The sequence below is a fragment of the Rhinopithecus bieti genome, unplaced genomic scaffold (assembly GCF_001698545.2).
Source record: "Rhinopithecus bieti isolate Rb0 unplaced genomic scaffold, ASM169854v2 scaffold_11380, whole genome shotgun sequence".
Classification (NCBI taxonomy): Eukaryota; Metazoa; Chordata; class Mammalia; order Primates; family Cercopithecidae; genus Rhinopithecus; species Rhinopithecus bieti.
Genome location: NW_016807225.1, coordinates 2197032 through 2216221, shown reverse-complemented (window position 1 = coordinate 2216221; position 19190 = coordinate 2197032). Strand labels below are relative to the sequence as shown.

General features: G+C 40.2%; 1 protein-coding gene across 23 annotated transcripts in view; it reads right to left on the bottom strand.

The window, feature by feature from the left end:
* Positions 1-19190, bottom strand: part of TTLL5 (tubulin tyrosine ligase like 5) — a 300796-nt gene that overhangs the window by 248726 nt on the left and 32880 nt on the right. For all 23 annotated transcript variants that reach the window (XR_001887070.1, XR_001887069.1, XR_001887071.1 and 20 more), the window contains exons 7-9: positions 15088-15170; positions 7311-7380; positions 6692-6776 (exon numbers count right to left, since the gene is read on the bottom strand). Coding sequence is in view for 20 of the 23 variants with exons in the window: in XM_017880546.1 (XP_017736035.1) it covers positions 6692-6776; positions 7311-7380; positions 15088-15170 (238 nt within the window). In the remaining 3 variants the exon portion in view is untranslated. The remainder of the gene's footprint in view (positions 1-6691; positions 6777-7310; positions 7381-15087; positions 15171-19190) is intronic.

Sequence of the window (19190 nt, the reverse complement as noted above, 5' to 3'; positions counted from 1 at the left end):
CATTTGGCAACTACCATAGCAATAATTCATTAAGGCAAGAAAAATCAATAGATTTCTCTTAAAACTGAGAAATGAGATGAAGAATGAAATTTTACATGATTTAAAGCATCTCCCTATAAAATACTTACTAATTACAAACGGTAAGACCAAATAACTTTACAGTGCAAGAATCTAGTAGATATCACCTACAGCACGTAGTCAAACACCACTAAATGACTAGCATGTGCCATCAGATATAATGCAATGACAAGAATTAGTATCACTTTTGTGGTATTCTGGCCCCAAATGCATTACCTAGGTCTCTTCATGAGAAAATATCAGACAAGCCCAAATTGAGGGACAATCCACAAAATGACTGGCCTGTAATCTTCAAAAATGCTGAGATCATGAAAGTCAAAGAATGACTAAGAAACTGTTTCAGACTGAAGGAGACTAAAGAGACCTGACGGCTAAACACAACATGTGATCCCTGATGGGATCCTTTTGTAGTTTAAAAAAAAAATTCCTTAGGATAACTGGCAGAATTGGAATGAGATCTCTAGACATAGGGTAAAAGGCAATTTTTCATATAATTCTTACAGGTCTTACAACTCTATAAGTTCAAAATGGTTTCAAAGTTAAAAGTGTAAAACAGTGGTTTGTTTCACAATAAAAATCTACATGTTCAAGCCTCACTTAACAAACCAGATCTGGCAATATCAGTGTCAGCTGCTGGCACTAAGTAGCAAATGCCTCTAGATGGTACATGTACTCTCCATTCTCCAGTCTCCACTCTTCCTTCAGTGAATGTACTTGTGAGCATTTATGTTAGTGACCTTTGATTTAGACCATCATATAGTATAAAATTTCACCTTCTTTAGGTCTGAAGTTTCAACACAATTTCTCTATTAACAATAATCTAAAAGAGCACTATTTACTAGGTACCCCAGGACCACGTTGCACATACAACCATTCGTCACTTAACAATGGGGATATGTTCTGAGAAATGCATTGACAGGCCAATTTCATCGTTGTGTGAACATCATAGAGGGTACTGACACAAACCTGGATGGTATAGCCTACTACACACCTAAGATAGATAGTATAGTCTCTTGCTCCTAGGCTACAAACCTGTACAGCATTGTACTATACTCAATACTGTAGGCAACCGGAACACAATGGTAAGTATCTGTGTATCTAAACATAGGAAAAGTAATACATTGTGTTATGAGATTACAATGTCACTAGGCGACAGACATTTTTCAGCTCCATTACAATCTTATGGGACTACTATAGTATATGTGGTCCTTCCTTGCCCATGACTGCACTCATCCTAATGTAGGCCAACATTTACACAATGGAGTCTTGAATCTCCCTCTTAATGAGATCAAGATTTAGGAAAGTTGTCACGACAGACCTTTAAGGCCTTGACCTTCAAGCTAAGAAAAAGTGGGGGAGTTCCTACTTTCTTTGCTAAATTCAAAACCCTAGGTACTATTTCTCAGCCTATTGATGAATATAGAACTATTTGCCGCCCCCTCCCCCTTTTTTAACCACACTGCAAACAAATATGAATTGTCTTTGACAATATCTTTATTTTGACAATAAATTTTTAAATCGTAAGTTACATTTCCTTTTTGCTTTCTAATGTCTCTCCCTGAGAATCAAGACAATGGTAATAATTTGTCTAAAAGTCTGAATGTCTGTGTGGAGAAAAGATTTCAATGTTTGGCATATGGTAGGGACTTGGCAAACATTAACTGAAACTGCACTGGAGTTGCTTGCTCCAAGATCTTTACCAATATGGAACCAAAATAAGAAGGAAACCAGAGAGTTAGCGGGATCTTTTAAACTCTCTTCCCCTATTCAAAAACTAGTCTGTTCTTCTAAGAATATGACCCCACATATTCTTTTTTTTTTTTTCTGTCCTGCTGTTTTCTTAAAAACTTTTTTTTTTTATACCGTATCTTCTTATGGTCAGAGTCACAGGCATTCTAGACATAGAAGTTTAACATCCTCTTTGGTAGTTATATTTCCTGACAAACATTCACTACAAATGTACAAAGAAAAGAGAAGCCCAGCCTCGAGGAGCCCCTTGCTGTGGCACATGAGTTATCCTTCAACAGGTGTAGGCATTTTGAGGCAGAGAGGTCTGGATGATAAAGAGACAGCACCTCAGGCAGCCTTGCCAGGAGCCACTGGGTTTCATCCTGGCCTGACCCAGAAAAATCTTATGGAAGAGAACAAGAGGCCCAAGAGCTCTCTGATCTGCTGTCAACCAGCTGCAGCCGGGAGACTGCCAAAGCGCTGCAGTGACTAGGCAGCGCCCTACAGAGCCGTCTGGGAGGGGATTACCAGCCTGATCCCTTGTCTTTAGAGCCAGAAATGACTCAAACTTCACAAACAGCAAGGGCCTGCCAGGGAGGGTGACAATGAGCACTGGAAAGGGTTTTCTCCCCCTTGTTGGTGTCTCTTCCCCCTACTTGCTGCTGTGGCAGATTCTGGACAGTGTGCAGCCTGTGAGGTAATCTGAATTCCTTGGCAACCAGCAAGTACCTGAATTCTTTCAAAACCACAGGAATCCAGCAGAGAAAAGGTAAATATCCCTGCGGAGCCAGTGTTAATTAGCAAGGAAGGCTACTGAAGAAGGAACTGGGGGTGGGGAGAAAGGGAAAGGCAGTACACATGTTTTGGGGTCTTTTCTGAATTTCCACTGAATAATATGGCTGAGGCAGAAAAAAGGCTGTTCCAACCGGGACCTTCCCAGAGTCCTCTCCTCCCACCTCCGCCGCATGGGTGGAACTCAGCTCCCTGGATGGGTACTCTCACGCCCCCCAAGTTGCTAGAGCTGCCTATCTTTGGGTCTCTGGCAACACGTTTGGTTTTTAACTCCATTTTGTCTTAATTTTTTTGAACTTTTTATTTTTCCTGTTTCAGTGAAAATCAGGCTGTTAGCTTCATCTCAGAAAGGGCTCTGTCAAATCATCTAAACCCAATACTGGATCCACCTAAAGCTGTAAAATCCAGGACAAAATCTTTTGGGATTCCACCCCTGACGGGAAAAAGAATCTGCACCATTTTGGTAGAGCACAGCACCCCTCTGTGGAAACTGAGTGTCCCCTGGTGGTGCAAAACAGCAACATGCAAGCAAAATTCAAAAGCACAGAGGACCTCTGAGGGCTACTGTGACAATCACAAGAAGTTGCACCCAAATACCAGGGGGAACAATTGCAACACTTCTTCAATATTTTACCCACACATAAGAAAACAGAGTTCTCCCACTTCTTACGTTAATAAAACAATAAGGACAACTAAAAACACTCACCTATACAGAAACTAGGGTTTTCGTAAATTTAATTTTGTGTAAAAAAATTTACACAAAATAACTTATATCACAAAACTGTCTTGTGAAATGAACTTAATCTTTCTGTCCCCTAGCATTAATTTGAGGTCCAAAACAGAAGTGACAGGGTGTAAGAGAATTCATTTCTAAAGAAGAAAATGAATTGTATTTGCCTCCTGTTCCATCTCTTTAGGAAAGATGATGGTTTTTCTTGTTGAGCCTCAGTGTAACCCAGTAATCTCATCCCAAACTGATTATCTTCAGTTATGTCTACATAAAATACATGTAGCCCAAGATAACTAAAAGCTGCAGATCTGGAGATGCTACAGACTATCGACATAGTTGAACAGACTCTGAGGGTTACAACAAAGCAAGTGAATGTCAAGATACAGAATGAGTGAAGACACAAGAACTTAGGCACATTGAAATTACTGCACGGAACAATGTACCCTCATGGGACTCTCGCAAACAGCGCATCATATTGCCATGCGTCATGCTTTTGTAAAGCTTTGATAAAGCTTTTTTATTCACCTACACTTTCAGGTAAACCTAACCAAAGCCCTGAAAATTTATGTTGTTTTCTGGTCCACTTGGTCTGAGTTTTTTAAAAGCTGTTTTCTAATTATCCTGAGAAAAAACATCCATTGACTACATGCATATATATATAAATTGTTTTGTTTCTGCTGGAAGCAAAAGGGTTATACTTAATTCAGTAGATTCTGACTTCCAACACACAACCAGTTAGCCAAAGCACTTGCATATTTGTAGTAAATTCTATAATAAACATTGGTGCTATTGTTCTCACATTGTGCTCTGAACCAGAAAGGTCTTAAAACTGTGCCAAATTTCACCCATAGAGAGGGCTGTTAATATTGTTGGTGACAATATCTTTGGAATATTAAGCAAAACATATTGGTATGATATCCTTGAGAAACAGTGAAGCACAACCTCCATCTCTTTTCTCTATTCCCAAAGTCCAATTTTTGGCAGGACATAATCAGTTTCTAAAACTTGACACAGGAGAGAAGTTAAGGTGAGGATGAGCAGAGGAAGGAGAATGATGAAACTTATAATACAAAAGAGAGAAAGCTCAGAAGTCTCAAATTATAAAGCTGAAAATCCTCAGCACCTTGCATATCTGAGAAGTTAGGAGTGTATTTTACCTTCATTTTGTTCTAAATAACATAAGGAATAGGCTTTTTTTCTTTTTTATTTTTTTTCATGAGATGTGGTCTCGCAATGTTGACCAAGCTGGTCTTGAACACCTGGCCTCAGGCAATCCTCCCATCTCAGCCTCCCAAAGTGCTAGGATTACAGGTGTGAGCCACCACACCTGGCCAGGAATAGGCTTTTACACCTAATTTTGTATAGTGATCCTTCATGAGAGCACATGTGTCTACAAACATTATCAACAATTTCTTTCCTATAAAAACCTGATTAGAGCTAGCAGTCAGCTCATGTTCAGATGCCTGGTCCAGCCCTTTATCTAATAACTGGGAGATGTTTCAGTTCTTCCCTTTCTCTATTTTCAAGAAACAAGAGGCCAAACTAGGGAGTTTTGGTAGTCTCCAATGTTCCCAGGGCTCAAACTCAAAATCTCAGTTAAGAATATGACGGGACTTATAAATGCTGTTACTGCCACCTAGAGGGGAATGGAACACAGAGCTCCACCAGCGAGAAGGTTTGGTTAGTCCACTTTCACTGATTTCAAGTCATAGGATACGTTTCAAAAACACTAAGTCTCTAAAAGCATTAAAAGACTATTCTAAAATAATAGTTGTCAGAGTACAATAATATTTGTCAAAGCACCTGTACATAAATAGGTAGCCTTCTTTTATCCATGGTATTTCCCATCTTCCAATTGCATTTTCTAAAATACAGAGACATACACAGACCAGGCTTTTTTAGCTTGTTGTGACCACTCACAGATGCAAACCACCTCCTAAACTGCTATGCTTTATAACAAGCTTGTCCAACCTGAGGCCCACAGGCTGCATACAGCCCAGGAAAGCTTTGAATGTGGCCCAACACAAATTTATAAACTTTCTTAAAATATTATGAGTTTTTTTGCAATTTTTTTTTAAGCTCATCAGCTACTGTTAGTGTATTTTACGTGTGGCCCAAGACAATTCTTCCTCCAATGTGACCCAGGGAAGCCAAAAGATTGGACACCCCTGCTCTATATCAAATGCACTATGCATGAAAAGAACTTCAGGGCAAACTAGTTGGCTAATACAAAAATTTAATTTTGTTGGGGAGAAGAACACAGCATAGTAGTTGCATACTTATTTTAAACAATTTAAAGCGTTTATGAAAACAATTACCTACAAAATTCTGTGGCTATAGGAAACAAAACTTCAAAATATAACAACTTGAACTTAATCTCGTAAGTCACATTACCTTAAAACTTAAAAAGCACCTCAACAGGCCAGGTGTGGTGGCTCACACCTGTAATCTCAGCACTTTGGGAGGCCGAGGCGGGCAGATCATGAAGTCAGGAAATCAAGACCATCCTGGCTAACACAGTGAAACCCCATCTCTACTAAAAATACAAAAAATTAGCTGGGCATGGTGGTGGGCGCCTGTAGTCCCAGCTACTTGGGAGGCTGAGGCAGGAGAATGGCGTTAACCCAGGAGGCAGAGCTTGCAGTGAGCCGAGATCGTGCCACTGCACTCCAGCCTGGGTGACACAGCAAGACTCCATCTCAAAAAAAAAAAAAAAAAAAAAAAAACCCCTAAAAAAAAAAAAAAAAAGTATGTACAACCCCTGTAAAGTCACTTGCATGTTAAGGAAAAAAAAAAAAAAACTCAATTAATACCTTCTAAATATGAGAGGGCATGAAATAGTCTGAGCTCTGAGCTCTGGAGTCAGATCCATGAGGTGAAATCCCCATTCCACTTCTCCCACCTCTAAATCTGTTTCCTCAACTGCAAAAACGCATTAACTAAAAGGTTGTTGCGAGGATGAAAATAAATGCCTGGCATATAATAGGCAAATAAAGGTAGGATTTTATTTTTCTTTCTACATCTATCCTGAAGAACAACAGCAAATTATCTTAATATCCTAGGAGCGTCATAGCAATTGTCACTGCAGGAAAATACCATATGATCCTGGATCAGTGCTGGGGAAGATGTTTACGCACCTTATGTGTGGACATGCAGTGAGATTACAGACAAATAAGCCTAATTTCTGAGGTTCTTTTTAGGCATAGTGGCTTTGATGTTATAGAGCACAGCAGCTGAGGAGGTGGGTTGCATCTGTAAGCAGTAATGACAAGTGAAAATAGCATGATCTGATTTAATAAACTTGTTAATGGGTCCACTCTTAATATACCCACCCAACCCCTATACCCCAAAACAGCTTCTTACCTAGCCAATCCTTCTTCATAGAGATAGATGACAAGAGGATCATAGGAAGTCACCAGCACATAGAGGCGCACGTCAAACTTGAAATCTAAAAAAAAAAGTATGTATTCACACACAAAAAAACTAAGTTCATTTGTTTCCTGTTACAGAATAAACAACGAAACCAAGAAACGTGAAAGAAAGAACATTCCTCCTCTCCACATGAAACACACACTGCCCATATACCTTGACTTTGGAGGATAACTAATAATTATACTATATAATGGTACCATATACATAGTATATTATGTATATAGTACATAATAAAAACAGTATAATGTATATATACATTAATATAACCCTAATGTGTATGTGTATGTGTCATTTTCATATATATTACTGCATAATTTTCATACATATATTAATTACTATATAACTTATAAACCACTTTCTCTTATATTGTCTCATTTCACCTTCAAATAAATCCCGAGAGATAGGTAAGGAACCTGCTGCCTTTCTGGAGTCACACATGTCAAGAATTTCATAACAGTATAATAAAGACTTACTAGAGAAGGCTATGAAAAGTTTAAAAAGTTTAGCAAAGATCTGGCCCAATTTGGTCAAGGGCCTAATCACAACTCACCATCTATGAGCAGGGGGTTGTTAATGTAACGGGAGACCAGAATGTTCTCTTCCAGGGAAATCTGGTTTGGCTATTGAGTAAACAGAAAGAATGAAAGAATAGAAATACACAGGAATCCTAATTTACAATAAGGGAGCAAAGTTATTAACCTTTAAAGAAATGGAAAACTAAAATTCTGGTTAAAGTTTCCTCCAAGGTACCCATATATTCAGTTGGCCATATAGTATCACTTCTATAACACTATAGGCATCCAATTATGATGCAGGAAAAATAAATTTAAACAGTACCTCTCACATAATAAATACAGCCTAAATAGCTTTAAAGATGTGTATATACATGATATTAAATAGTTACATGCTAAGAAAATAAGAGCCACTTTAAAAATAAAAATTTGCTTTCTCCCTACTGTAAAGTAAAATAGAAATGTAAAACTACTACTACTATTCTTAAATGAAGGCTTTCATTAAGATGTTTAGAGAATTTACAGATCCACAATGGATCCTAGCATTTCCTCCATAAAATGAGATAGGTGTTTAATTGATTCACTTAAGGGTATTTGCTAAGCAACTGTATGCAAAGAGTGAATACAATCTTTTAAAGATTTCTTCAATGAAAAACAGTTGTTGAAAAACTGCACTGGGATACCATGATGAAGATAACAGATATAATCTCTGCCTGGCAGATTTAAGATTCAGTAAATCCCTATCCCTGAAATAATATTTAGGTAGAGGAACAGCAAAATATAGAAGGTAAAAGAACACAAAGCAGCATTTCTATAAATATAAGATGTCAGGTTGCAAAGTTAAAGTGCAGACCAATCAGGTGGGACCAGTCAGGGAAGACTTGTCCCGGAAGAGCAGATGCAGAAATGAATGGTGAAGGCTGGGAAGTACATGGTGGAGAAGAAAGGAGCCCATCATGGGAAGATGGCATACATCAAGCCCAGCAGAAAGGAGGGTGGGCCGATTCACAGACCTGGGGCTAAAACACTGAACTGGGAAATTATGAAAGACATGGTTAAACAATGAGGAGGGAGGGACCCCACTGGCAAAGGGATATGAACCCCTGGCAAACAGTTTATATTTAGCATGGTGGGAAGCAGGAAAATTATTGTGGATTCTAGATTAAGGAAACAGCAAGATTAAAATATCTTGGGAGAAAAGAAAAAAAAAAAAAAACACCTTCATGTGTGATTAGATAAAGCTGGAAGTCACAATCCATGTAGGACAAAAGGGCTCAAAAGGGAAGTGGTAATGATAATAATTAGGTTGATCACAGCTACAGTAAAGGCAACAGAAATAACCATCAACATTTGCAGAAACAAAATTTAACAAACATACTAAACATATGGATGTGCCAAGTGCTGTTCTAAGTCTGTTCACAGGATTATTTCATTTAATCCTCACCCAACCCCATGAGGCAGGTATATCACCATCCACATCTTATAGATGAAAAAAGAATCAGAGAGGGTTAGGGACCTGCTCAAAGTCACAGAGCTAATAAGCAATAGAGCAGCAATGGAATCCAGACAGTCTTCCTCACAGGCTTTGCTTTTAGGCATTATTCTTACCTCTTCCCAATATTCTGCTCTCAAATTTAATTGTCCCCCAAATTCAAAAGTTTGTCTTTATAATAATGCATTTCCTACCCTCAATACTGTTTCTCATATGATAATTTTGTGACCTATAACATTATACACAATCACTATGAGCAGCTGTGAAGTCAGAATGAGACTCCTCTCATTTCCCACTGCTGCTATCTCAAAGTCAGAACACAGCTTTCACAACCCATCTCTACGCATCACAGGAACACAATGACATCATTACTGATTCATCCCTAATGAACTCCATCACCCATACCATTTCCTGATTCCCTTACATTTCTTGATCAGCTTCTCATAAGTATTATCTCCATTTTGAATCTGCTCAGTGAGAATTGATGCAATCACTGTACAGCTGCAGGCTATGTTGTAAATGTATAATCAAACAATCACAGCTCTCTTCCTACTGAGTAGAACCTATAGGCTACAACAAATAACTAGTCACCCAACTTTTCTCCACAGCAGAGAATATGCTGATAGTGGTCGTCATTCCATGACACATCTAATGCCCATGCCCATTTCCTCTCCTCCCTTGCTCACCATACACATTTACCCTTTGAGTTACACGTAACATAAACCCTTACATTATTTAGGTAACTTTACTATGTGTTCTGTTGTCTTTATCCCTCACTTCTATCTGCATTGGGAGTTAAACTGTAGGCTCTCAGAAGAAAAGAAAGGTTTGGGTATAGTTTCTTTGCATAGCATTACAGACTGAAGAGCAACTAACAAAAACTTTTTGATACCTTCAAGCCTGTTTCCTTTTCATCAATCCCCAGTTAACTCATTTCAAATTATTTCAATTTAAAGCTCAAACTGCCTCCCAAAGTATGCTAAAGTAGGAACCTGAATTGTTGGGAAAGTTGGAAACACATCTTTCTTTTTCTGAGACAGTGTCTCACTTCTTGGCCCAGGCTGGTGTCCAATGGCGTGATTTCGGCTCACTGCAACCTCCGCCTCCCAGGTTCAAGCAATTCTCCTGCCTCAGCCTCCCCAGTAGTTGGGATTACAAGCACATGCCACCACACCCGGCTAATTTTTTTATTTTTAGTAGAGACAGGGCTTCACCACGTTGGCCAGGCTGGTCTCAAACTCCTGGCCTCAAGTGATGTGCCCGCCTTGGCCTCCCAAAGTGCTGGGATTACAGGTGTGAGCCACCGCACCTGGCTGGAAACATGTCTTTCTAACTGGACCTTAAGATTAAAGCTCATGGTATCCGTTAAGTCATTGTAAAGGAGAATAGTATGGATTAAGAGCATCTATGCTGGAATCATCTGGACCTGAGTTACAATCTTGACTCTACCACTTACTAAGGAAATATTAACTACCTCATAGGGTTCATATATGGATTAAAAGAGATTATGTTTAGAAAGGACAGTGGCAGGCTCAATAAACATTAGTTATGATTACTGCAAACTTAACAGAATATATGTGGTTCTAATCACAAAGTCCCACAGCTCAACAGCATTCATCACGACCTGCCACATGACATTCTACTCAGAGTACTGAGTAGCAGTATTATGAAAATTAAGAGATACATAATAATTAGAAGAATTTCTCAAAAGCTTTTAAGGAGTGACAACACAGTAGGTACTCCCGAAATACTTGTTGAGAAATGAGAAAAACAGAAGGAACCTAAGATAAAAACATATAAGCAAACAGAAACAAGAGAGTACAGAATTATATTCACAAATATAGGAGGGACTGGAGTGACCTAACACTCTCCTAATACGTGCAAGTCTCAGAGCATGTATCAATATTGTATTTACCATGGATCATGTGTGAGACAAGGATGACTCAACTTGACTTCCATAATCAAATTCATACCTTAATCAGAAAACACCCATTCTTTCCCCTCCTCGATCTGAATATACTAAATTGGGAAAATACAGCCTTTAGCCATGGTTACTGAAGGAGTGGAGCAAACACAGCTCTGTTCCTTTACGCTGTATTTCTAGAGTTAAAGAGCACATCCTTATGAGACCACATTAGCCAACCAACCGCTTCCATCTGTGGTCCACACTTCTCTTTTCAGTGCTACATAAAAGTGATGCTTTTGCTGTCCTTTATCCCGTTCTCGTAATGGTAAAAGTTGCTATTTGCAGAGCGTTTCCAAAAGGTTATGACTACTATAAGGAAGTTTTAATAAGTGGCCCTCTCACTCCAGTGGGAAGACAGGGGAAGATATTTCCATTTGGCCCTCACACCAACTCCATCCCCACTGCCTAAATCCCTCACTCACTCACATTAGTTCTGCTCCCAGACCCTCGCCGCAGCCTTCCCTCTCCTCACCCTCCTGCTCAAATCTAAAAGGAAAGCAGGCAGCAGCCTTGGAAAGAGTTACTTCATCCATTTGGCTAATGGGTCACATATTCCATGGGAAAGGATCCAGGTATGGAAAAGAGGGGATGGTTATGCCTTTTGTGTAAGCAGAGAGAAGAGTATTAACAACATGGTTTGCAGGTCTGGGTAAAAGGTGGTAAAATTCCAGTTTCGGGGTGAAATGGGAGTATTTTCCCATTATGTCCGCATGTTGCCAGCTCCCCTCATGCCTCCTGGCATCTTCCCAGGCTTCTGTCTGGCACTTCCACTAAATACCTAAAAGAATCAGACTCATTCCAAAGCTTCACAAAGAGGGAGGGGGAAGGCAAAAGGTCCTGCCAAGTACTTTGATCCATGCAGGGGGTCTCAAGGGATTCAGCCCAAGGAGAGGTTGGAGGGAGAAAAAGGCTCTTACATAGCCTGCCAAACACATTCTCTAAAGACATGTCACCCTGTTGAGATTCAGCATCCAGGGAAGAGTTAGGGCGCAGGGTTCTCGGCTCCACCAAGCAAAGTTTAACTTTTCTATCCTTTATGATGCTAGCTTTAAAATAACAAATCACTAGGGCAAAAGAGCATTCCAAAAGACAAAAGTCTCAGATGAGCTGGGAATAGATCCTATTCTTTTTGACTCATGTCTAAGAAAATAAAAAGCAAACTTGTACCATAGCTGACTTTCAACAGCAATTCCATTTGGCAGCTAAAACCCAAACCCAAACTAGTGCCGTCTATGAGATTCAAACAACACTGGAGCTCCTGGCACAGAGCTGAAGGAAAAGTTGTTGGAGAGGGGCCTTCATCACCAAGGTCAGAGCAGAGACAAGAGGAGACAGAGCCAAGGCATATGGCCATGACCTTATATCACAGGAGACTCAGGGTAAAAGGCCTCCAGACTGGCCTAGGCCAGGTAACAGAAGTTGCAGCCAATGCCTGGGGCTATAGCAGTTGCTCTACCAAAACCAGATCCTATATTTATTTGGCATGAAGGGTCTGGCCATCATTGTTTATGGTACCGTTTTGAGTCCAGCCTGAATTTAAGGACTTTCCAATGTGAAAGATCACTCAGAAAGTTAGTTTCTACACATATGGCAAACAGTTCAATGTGAAAAGACAACTGGGGAATTTAAGATGGGGTTCTGGTCCCACATACAACTTATCTACCTACCCCCGTCCTCCCAGAGTTCCAGTGGAAGGACAGAAAGAATATTTTCAAAAGAATGAAATGATATCAAAGCTAGAAAAAAGTAAAAGGAGTCAGAAAAGTCCAAAAGAGATCAGAGTGATTTTCTCAAGGAGGCTCCTGCAATTTTCCAAGCCTGTAGTCAACAAACATGAAGATCAGGGATCAGCCAAGGAATCAGAATCAGATAATTAACAAACAGCATTTGGAACAGTGAGGCTAGTAGACGTGTGGGTATAGAAATCTGATAGAGGAGAGTGGAACTTGAGGCTACTTTATCCTCAATACACACAAAAAGGAAAAGAAAGGTAGCTCTGCCCAAGAGGGAAATCACCAAAATCTTCCTCTACGTTCGCAATATGGCCCACACTATTTCGGCAAGGTGGAAGGGGCGTGCTCCTCACCACGTCCACATAAAGCAAAGCCTGAGAGTCAACACGTTTTGCCCTTATCTAAAATTCACAGTCAGCCTCTTCCAGGGAGAAGATATTAGGAAAAGAGTCCTACACAACCATGGTAGAAACCCAGACCAGCTGCCAGTTTCATTCAGTCTAGTCTTTTGTTCATAAATATGGTCCAACACGTAAGGATCATCAAAACTGAGAAAATCCAATAGCAGGGGAAAAGACAATCCCAATAAAATTCAAGGACAGAAGAGAACTTTTCAAAAATTTCCATTGGTATCCTCAGAAGGACAGGCAGGCAAACTGCATCCATTATGCAACAAAAGGTTGTTATTTGTAAATAAAAATAAAGCAAATCAGAATATGAGTTTCTGGAAATCAACCTGTGATATCCAATAGAAAAATACAGTAGATGAATGAATAATAAAATGGATAAACCTCAACCTGTGATCTAGAAGATAAAGATGGGAAAATAATTAAAAATGAGAGAAAAGTTAACATGAAGGAAAGATCCAGAATGCCTCAAAAAAGAGTTCTTAAAGCAGAGACAAATAAGAGGATAGCTTTCCTTAAAGAAAAACACTAGTTTCCAGACTGAAAGTGCCTACCAAATGTCCAGGAGGAAGAATAAAAAGCAGGTCCAGGCCTAAACACTGGTTAAATTTCAGAATCCCAAAATATGTCAGCAGCAGCAAATCCATATGGCTCTGCAGCAACTTACTTATTGCCTCCTTGCAGGAAAGAATTTGTCTGAGGGGCATAAGGCAGAGTGAGAGACCAAGTTTTAGAGCAGGAGTGAACATTTATTAAAAAGTTTTAGAGCAGGAATGAAAGGAAGTAAAGTACACGTGGAAGAGGGCCAAGCAGACAACTTGAAAGATCCAAGTGCCTGTTTGACCTTAGACTTGGGGTTTTGTATGTTGGCATGCTTCTAGGGTTTTGCATCTCTCCTCCCTTGATTTTTCCATGGGGTAAGCTGTCTGCATGTGCAGTGGCCTGCCAGCACTTGAGAGGGGCCTCATGCGCAGTGTGTTGGCTGCAGCTGTACACGTGCTCATTTGAAGTGTTTTTGCCTTACCAGTCGAGGGTTCCTAGAGGAAGGTCATATACCAGTTAAACTCCATAATTTTGCTTCTAACTGCATATGCTTGAGCCTACCTGCCCAACTCCTGAGATCTTATTGGGAAATGGCTAATCACCAGCTTCAGGTGTTTTCTATTTGTTAGGAGCCTGCCTTTCCCTGGCATATGCTGCTACCAATTATTATTTTAGAGAAACCAGTTTAACAACTGCCTGACCATCACCTGATGATAACCTGACACTCCTTGGTGGTGGCGGGGGGCGGGGGGGCCCTCTCATGCCTGGCTCATGTCTGCCTAGCTACCTATCCTAACATTTCCCCCTTCCAGAGTTCAACAGTTTGTTTCCACTGAGTTTAAATGTTTTACTCAACTTACAGATAAAATAAATAAACTGAATCATAGTTACTGAAGAGACTCTGTTATAAATGTTTAAAACATAAACATAAAAACTAATCAAACAAATGTGCAAGGGAGGGTGGGACATGATGTAAATGCAATAAATGCCAAACTGGGAATTAACAAATACAATATAATGTCAATGAAAGAAACATAAATCAACTAAAGTTACTAACCACTATTATAAGTCTAGGGAGTGAGACCAGTAGGGATTTTATTTACCATGCATATGTATTCCATGTAAGACAACTTTTAATGAGAATTTTGCAAAGAATCAAGATAATGATGGCTTTTGAAAAAAGAAGAGGAGAAATGAGAGGAAGAAGAACAGAAAGAGGAAAGCAAGGAGGAGAAATGAGAAGCAGCAGCAGTAGCAAGGAAGCCATATCAAATTGAAGTTCACTTGTTTGGTAACCTTGAGAACAGAACCCACAGTTCTGCTCACAACAGACGCTAAACACATATGCTACCAATTAATACTTGGTGTGTAGGAATTAACATCACAATATGCTAAAAGCAGAAAAGGTACCTCTTTTCTGCTGACACAACAGGTTGCCCTGCCCCAAAATCTGATCAAGTGTCTTTTTAGTCATGGAGTAACTGCTGGTGCAGAAGATTTCTGCCAGTAAGGCCAACAAGTCAACTCATACCTACTCTCAACTCACTTCTGAATGCAGATTTAAGAAGAGCACACCCGCTCTTAATGAAATGGAACTATATTAGTAACCAGTACAAAGGGTGAAGGAGGAAAGAACAAGTGAGGAAAGAGGTTTGCCATCTGCTGCATACTTACATTGTTGATCAGGTAGACGCCTCGCCCCCTAGAAGATGCCACTGGTTTTACTATCCAAGGTCCCCGGTCCTTCGAATATGAATCTGCTCAAAATATTGGGAGATAAAAAACGGAAGAAACAAAGAAAAAGAATGAACTTGAGTTTATTATATCAACTTTCAACAAGGGTTATCTACTCAGGGAACCCAAAAATTTTACAAATTTCTATGTGTTGGGCAGTAACTAAAATTACCTATATTTTGGACTTGCCTTAAAATAAAATAGAAGGAGGGAAGGAGGGAGGAGAAAAGAGGACAACAAAATCACTCCCATAATAATTTCTTCCACCATTTCCCCTCTTTCTTTCCTTTTTTTTTTTTTTTTAAGGCAGGGTCTTGCTCTGTTGACCAGGCTGGAGTGCAGTGGTGCTTCCATAGCTTATTGCAGCCTCAACCTCTGGGGCTCAGTCCTCCCACCTCGCGCTCCTGAGTTAATGGGACTACAGGCATGGGCCACCATGCCCAGCTGATTGTTTTTAACTTTTTGTAGAGACGGGGGTTCTCTATGTTGCCCAGGCTGGTCTTGAAATCCTAACCTCAAGCGATCCTCCCACCTCAGCCTCCCAAAGCGCTGGAATTACAGGCAGAAGACACTATGCCCAGCCTCCCCTCTTTCTTGAATGAAAAGATGAAAACAAAATAAGGCAAACATCTGGATGTTAGTCTATTACTGTCACAAAGAATCATCATGAATCCTTGAAATTCCTACCTCTGTTAAATAGAGGACCTCAGGCAAACAGTGTCAATGTAAGCCAAAACCTAGATCTTATAATACAGCTACTCTCCTTAAATAATTCCTCCGAGCTTATAAAAAAAAAAAAATTCACCTTAAAAAAAAATCAAGCAATGTGCCAGTGGAGACAAAGGACAATCATTTACAAGGGATTAAAAGGTGCCATGTGTCCTGTTCCTTTCCCAGGTTCAGCTTTACACTTTAAATCCCTTTGCATCATGAAAAGAGAAAGCAGACAACTGACACTAAGCCTCCCAGAGGCTTGCAAGTGGTCTGAGGAGAAGCAGCTCTGTCTTCCACTTAGGGAGTGTCAGAAGTCAGGGGAGAGAAGCAGGCTAGAGCTCTCAGTGCTGCTGATTCTCACATCCCAGACTGGAGAGGGAGCAATGGTCCCAACTGTGCCTCTTCCACTTTTGATGAAATACGTCAGGTGGCAGCAGTCATTACTATTTCAAAGCAGAGATGGGATGAAAGGTAAAAACTGAGAGAATTTTTTTTTTTTTTTGGTATTTTTCTTCAATGAAAGAGGAGAGAAAGGGTAGTGTGGGGAAATAAATCAAGCAAATGCAAATGTTTCTGAGCAGATCTCACAAAGACTTCCTTTTTGCAAATTGCCTAGGTTGCTGTGCGCCAAGATATCAGTTACCAGTTTATCTAGAATACAACAGTATAAACCTAAGAAAGTTCCCTATAGTTTCTGCTCCTCTGATTAGAGTTATTAAGAGGCAAGTCCTTTTCTAGGGCTCTAATATCAGAACAAGACTTTCAGACACTGGAGTCCTGAAGTTTTGCACACTTCCCTCTACACTGCATTTGGGCCTACACCAGGCAGGCCTTCAGAAGGAGCTCTCTAGGCTCAGCTCCTTTTCCCAGATGACTTGCCAGCAACTCCTTGTCTCCTTTTCTTTCCTCTCCCTCTGACATGAGCCAGTCTCTTTAAGGCCTCCCAAACAAACTTGACTTTGCCAATGCCACAAACCATTTCAGCAGGAGGAAAGAAAGAGATCTTTTGTTCACTCTCCCCCATCTTCCTCTGCCTTTTCCCTTGATGCAGAATTAACAGAATTAGAAAAAATTTAATGTGCCGCACAGAATTTAAAACTCTGTGAGCAATTCTACTTCTAGAACTATATCCTCTAGTTCTACTCACACATGTGTAAAATATTGCATATATAAGATTTTCAATGCTGTGTTATAACAGCCAAATATTAATTAAATACACTACAATGCATCTGTATGAAGGGTCAGCAAACTATTTTTGTAAAAAGCCAGAGAACAAATATTTTAGGCTTTGCAGGCCATGCAGTTTCTGTGGCAGATATCTAAGTCCGCAGTTGTAGCTTGAAAGTAGCCACAAACAATATGTAAACAAAGGGGTGTGGCTGTTTACATAAAATTTTATGTATGAACACTGAATTTCATATGATTTCTACACGCCACAAAATTTTATTCTTCTTTCAATTTCTTTCCAACCATTTAAAAACGGTCCTTAGCTTGTGGGACACACAAAAACTGGCAGAAGACCAATTTCACTCAAGGGATATAGTTTGTAGATATCGAATCTACACAATGGAATATTAAGCAGACACACAAAATAAGAATGTTATTAATGAAGTGATATGGAATGATCTTGAAGATAGCCTGTCAAATGAAAAAAGCAGACAGTGCAGGGCAATGTATGTTATATATGCCCATCTGTTTATATACGCATACAAGTTATTTGCTAGTAAATGCAAAGAATATCTCTAGAGAGTATGTAAAAAACTAGTAACACTGATCATCTCTGGGGAGGAAAACGGGTGACTGAGGAACAAGAGGAGAAAAGAGACTTTTCACTGATGATTGTTTTGGAATTTCTTTTGTACCATGGGAATATATTACCTTTCAAAAAGTATAATTTATATAATTTTAAAGTCCTGCTATAGAAGACATATTTATAGTTATATATGCCAAAAAAATACATTTCCATAAAGTGAGGCCACTGAATATATGTATGTGTATTCAGTTTATGCATTTTTTTTCACTTTGCCATTTTCCCCAGATACTGAGCAGACTGAACAGAATGCCTGAGCAAGAAGCTATTAATATTAAAACAAAACAAAAAATAACAACAGTTTCCAAACGTCACTCATTCAATACCTCTAAGTATCTAATCTGTGTCTATCAGTTTGCTAGGTGTGGGGCGCATAGTGATAAAAAATACAGTCTTTACCGTCATGAAGATTAGACTAGCCGAGAAAACAGACATTGAACAAGTAATTACAGACAATGAGAATTATAAAAAGGAAGTACAAGGTTCTACAGAAATGTCTAAGAAAACGACCAGGCTAGTTATTAACAGGCTCACTCACAACTGTAATCCCAGCACTTTGGGAGGCTGGGGCAGGAGGATCCCTTGAGGCCAGGAGTTCGAGACCAGGCTGGCCAACATAGCAAGACTGTTTCTACGGAAAATAAAAAAATTAGCCAGGCATGGTGGTGTGTGGCTGTGGTCCCAGCTACTTCTAAGGCTGAGGTGGGCAGATTACGTGAGCCCAGGAATTTGAGGAGACAGTGAGCTATGATTGCACTACAGCCTGGGTGAGAAAACAAGAACCTGGGGAGGAAGGGGAGGGAAGGTGGGGAGGGGAGGGGACGGAAGGAGAGGGGAAGGGAAGGTAGGGCAGAGGAGGGCAGGGCAGGGCAGGGCAGGGCAGGGCAGGGCAGGGCAGGGCAGGGCAGGGCAGGGCAGGGCAGGGCAGGGCAGGGCAGGGAAGGGAAGGGGTCAAAGCTGTCTGGAGACAGTACCCTCTACTTTGTGAACCAGGCTTATCAGAAGGTAATGCTTCTGGCTGGGTGCGATGGCTCACGCCTGTAATCCCAGCACTTTGGGAGGCCCAGGCGGGTGGATTACCTGAGGTCAGGAGCTCGAAACCAGTCTGGCCAACATGGTGAAACCCCGTCGCTACCAAAAATACAAAAATTAGCCAGGTGTGGTGGTGCACGTCTGTTATCCCAGCTACTCAGGAGGTTGAAGCAGAAGAATTGTTTGAACCCAGGAAGCAGAGGTTGCAGTGAGCCGAGATCAAGCCATTGCAGTCCAGCCTGGGCAACAGAGTGAGACTATGTCCCCCCCAAAAAATAAGTTAATGCTTCTTCTAGTGCTTCACTATGACTGAAATCCTAAATGTTCTTGAAATTGTAAATATCAAAAGACTTGTCTTTCATGCTAGTCTTTTCTCCTTGTTTTGTGATATTTTCAGAACAAGGATTGTTCTCTTTTACAGGTTCTAAATATGTGGGTAGGAAGCAAGAAAAATCAAAGGCAAAGGCCAAGCAGACTTGCTCAGGAG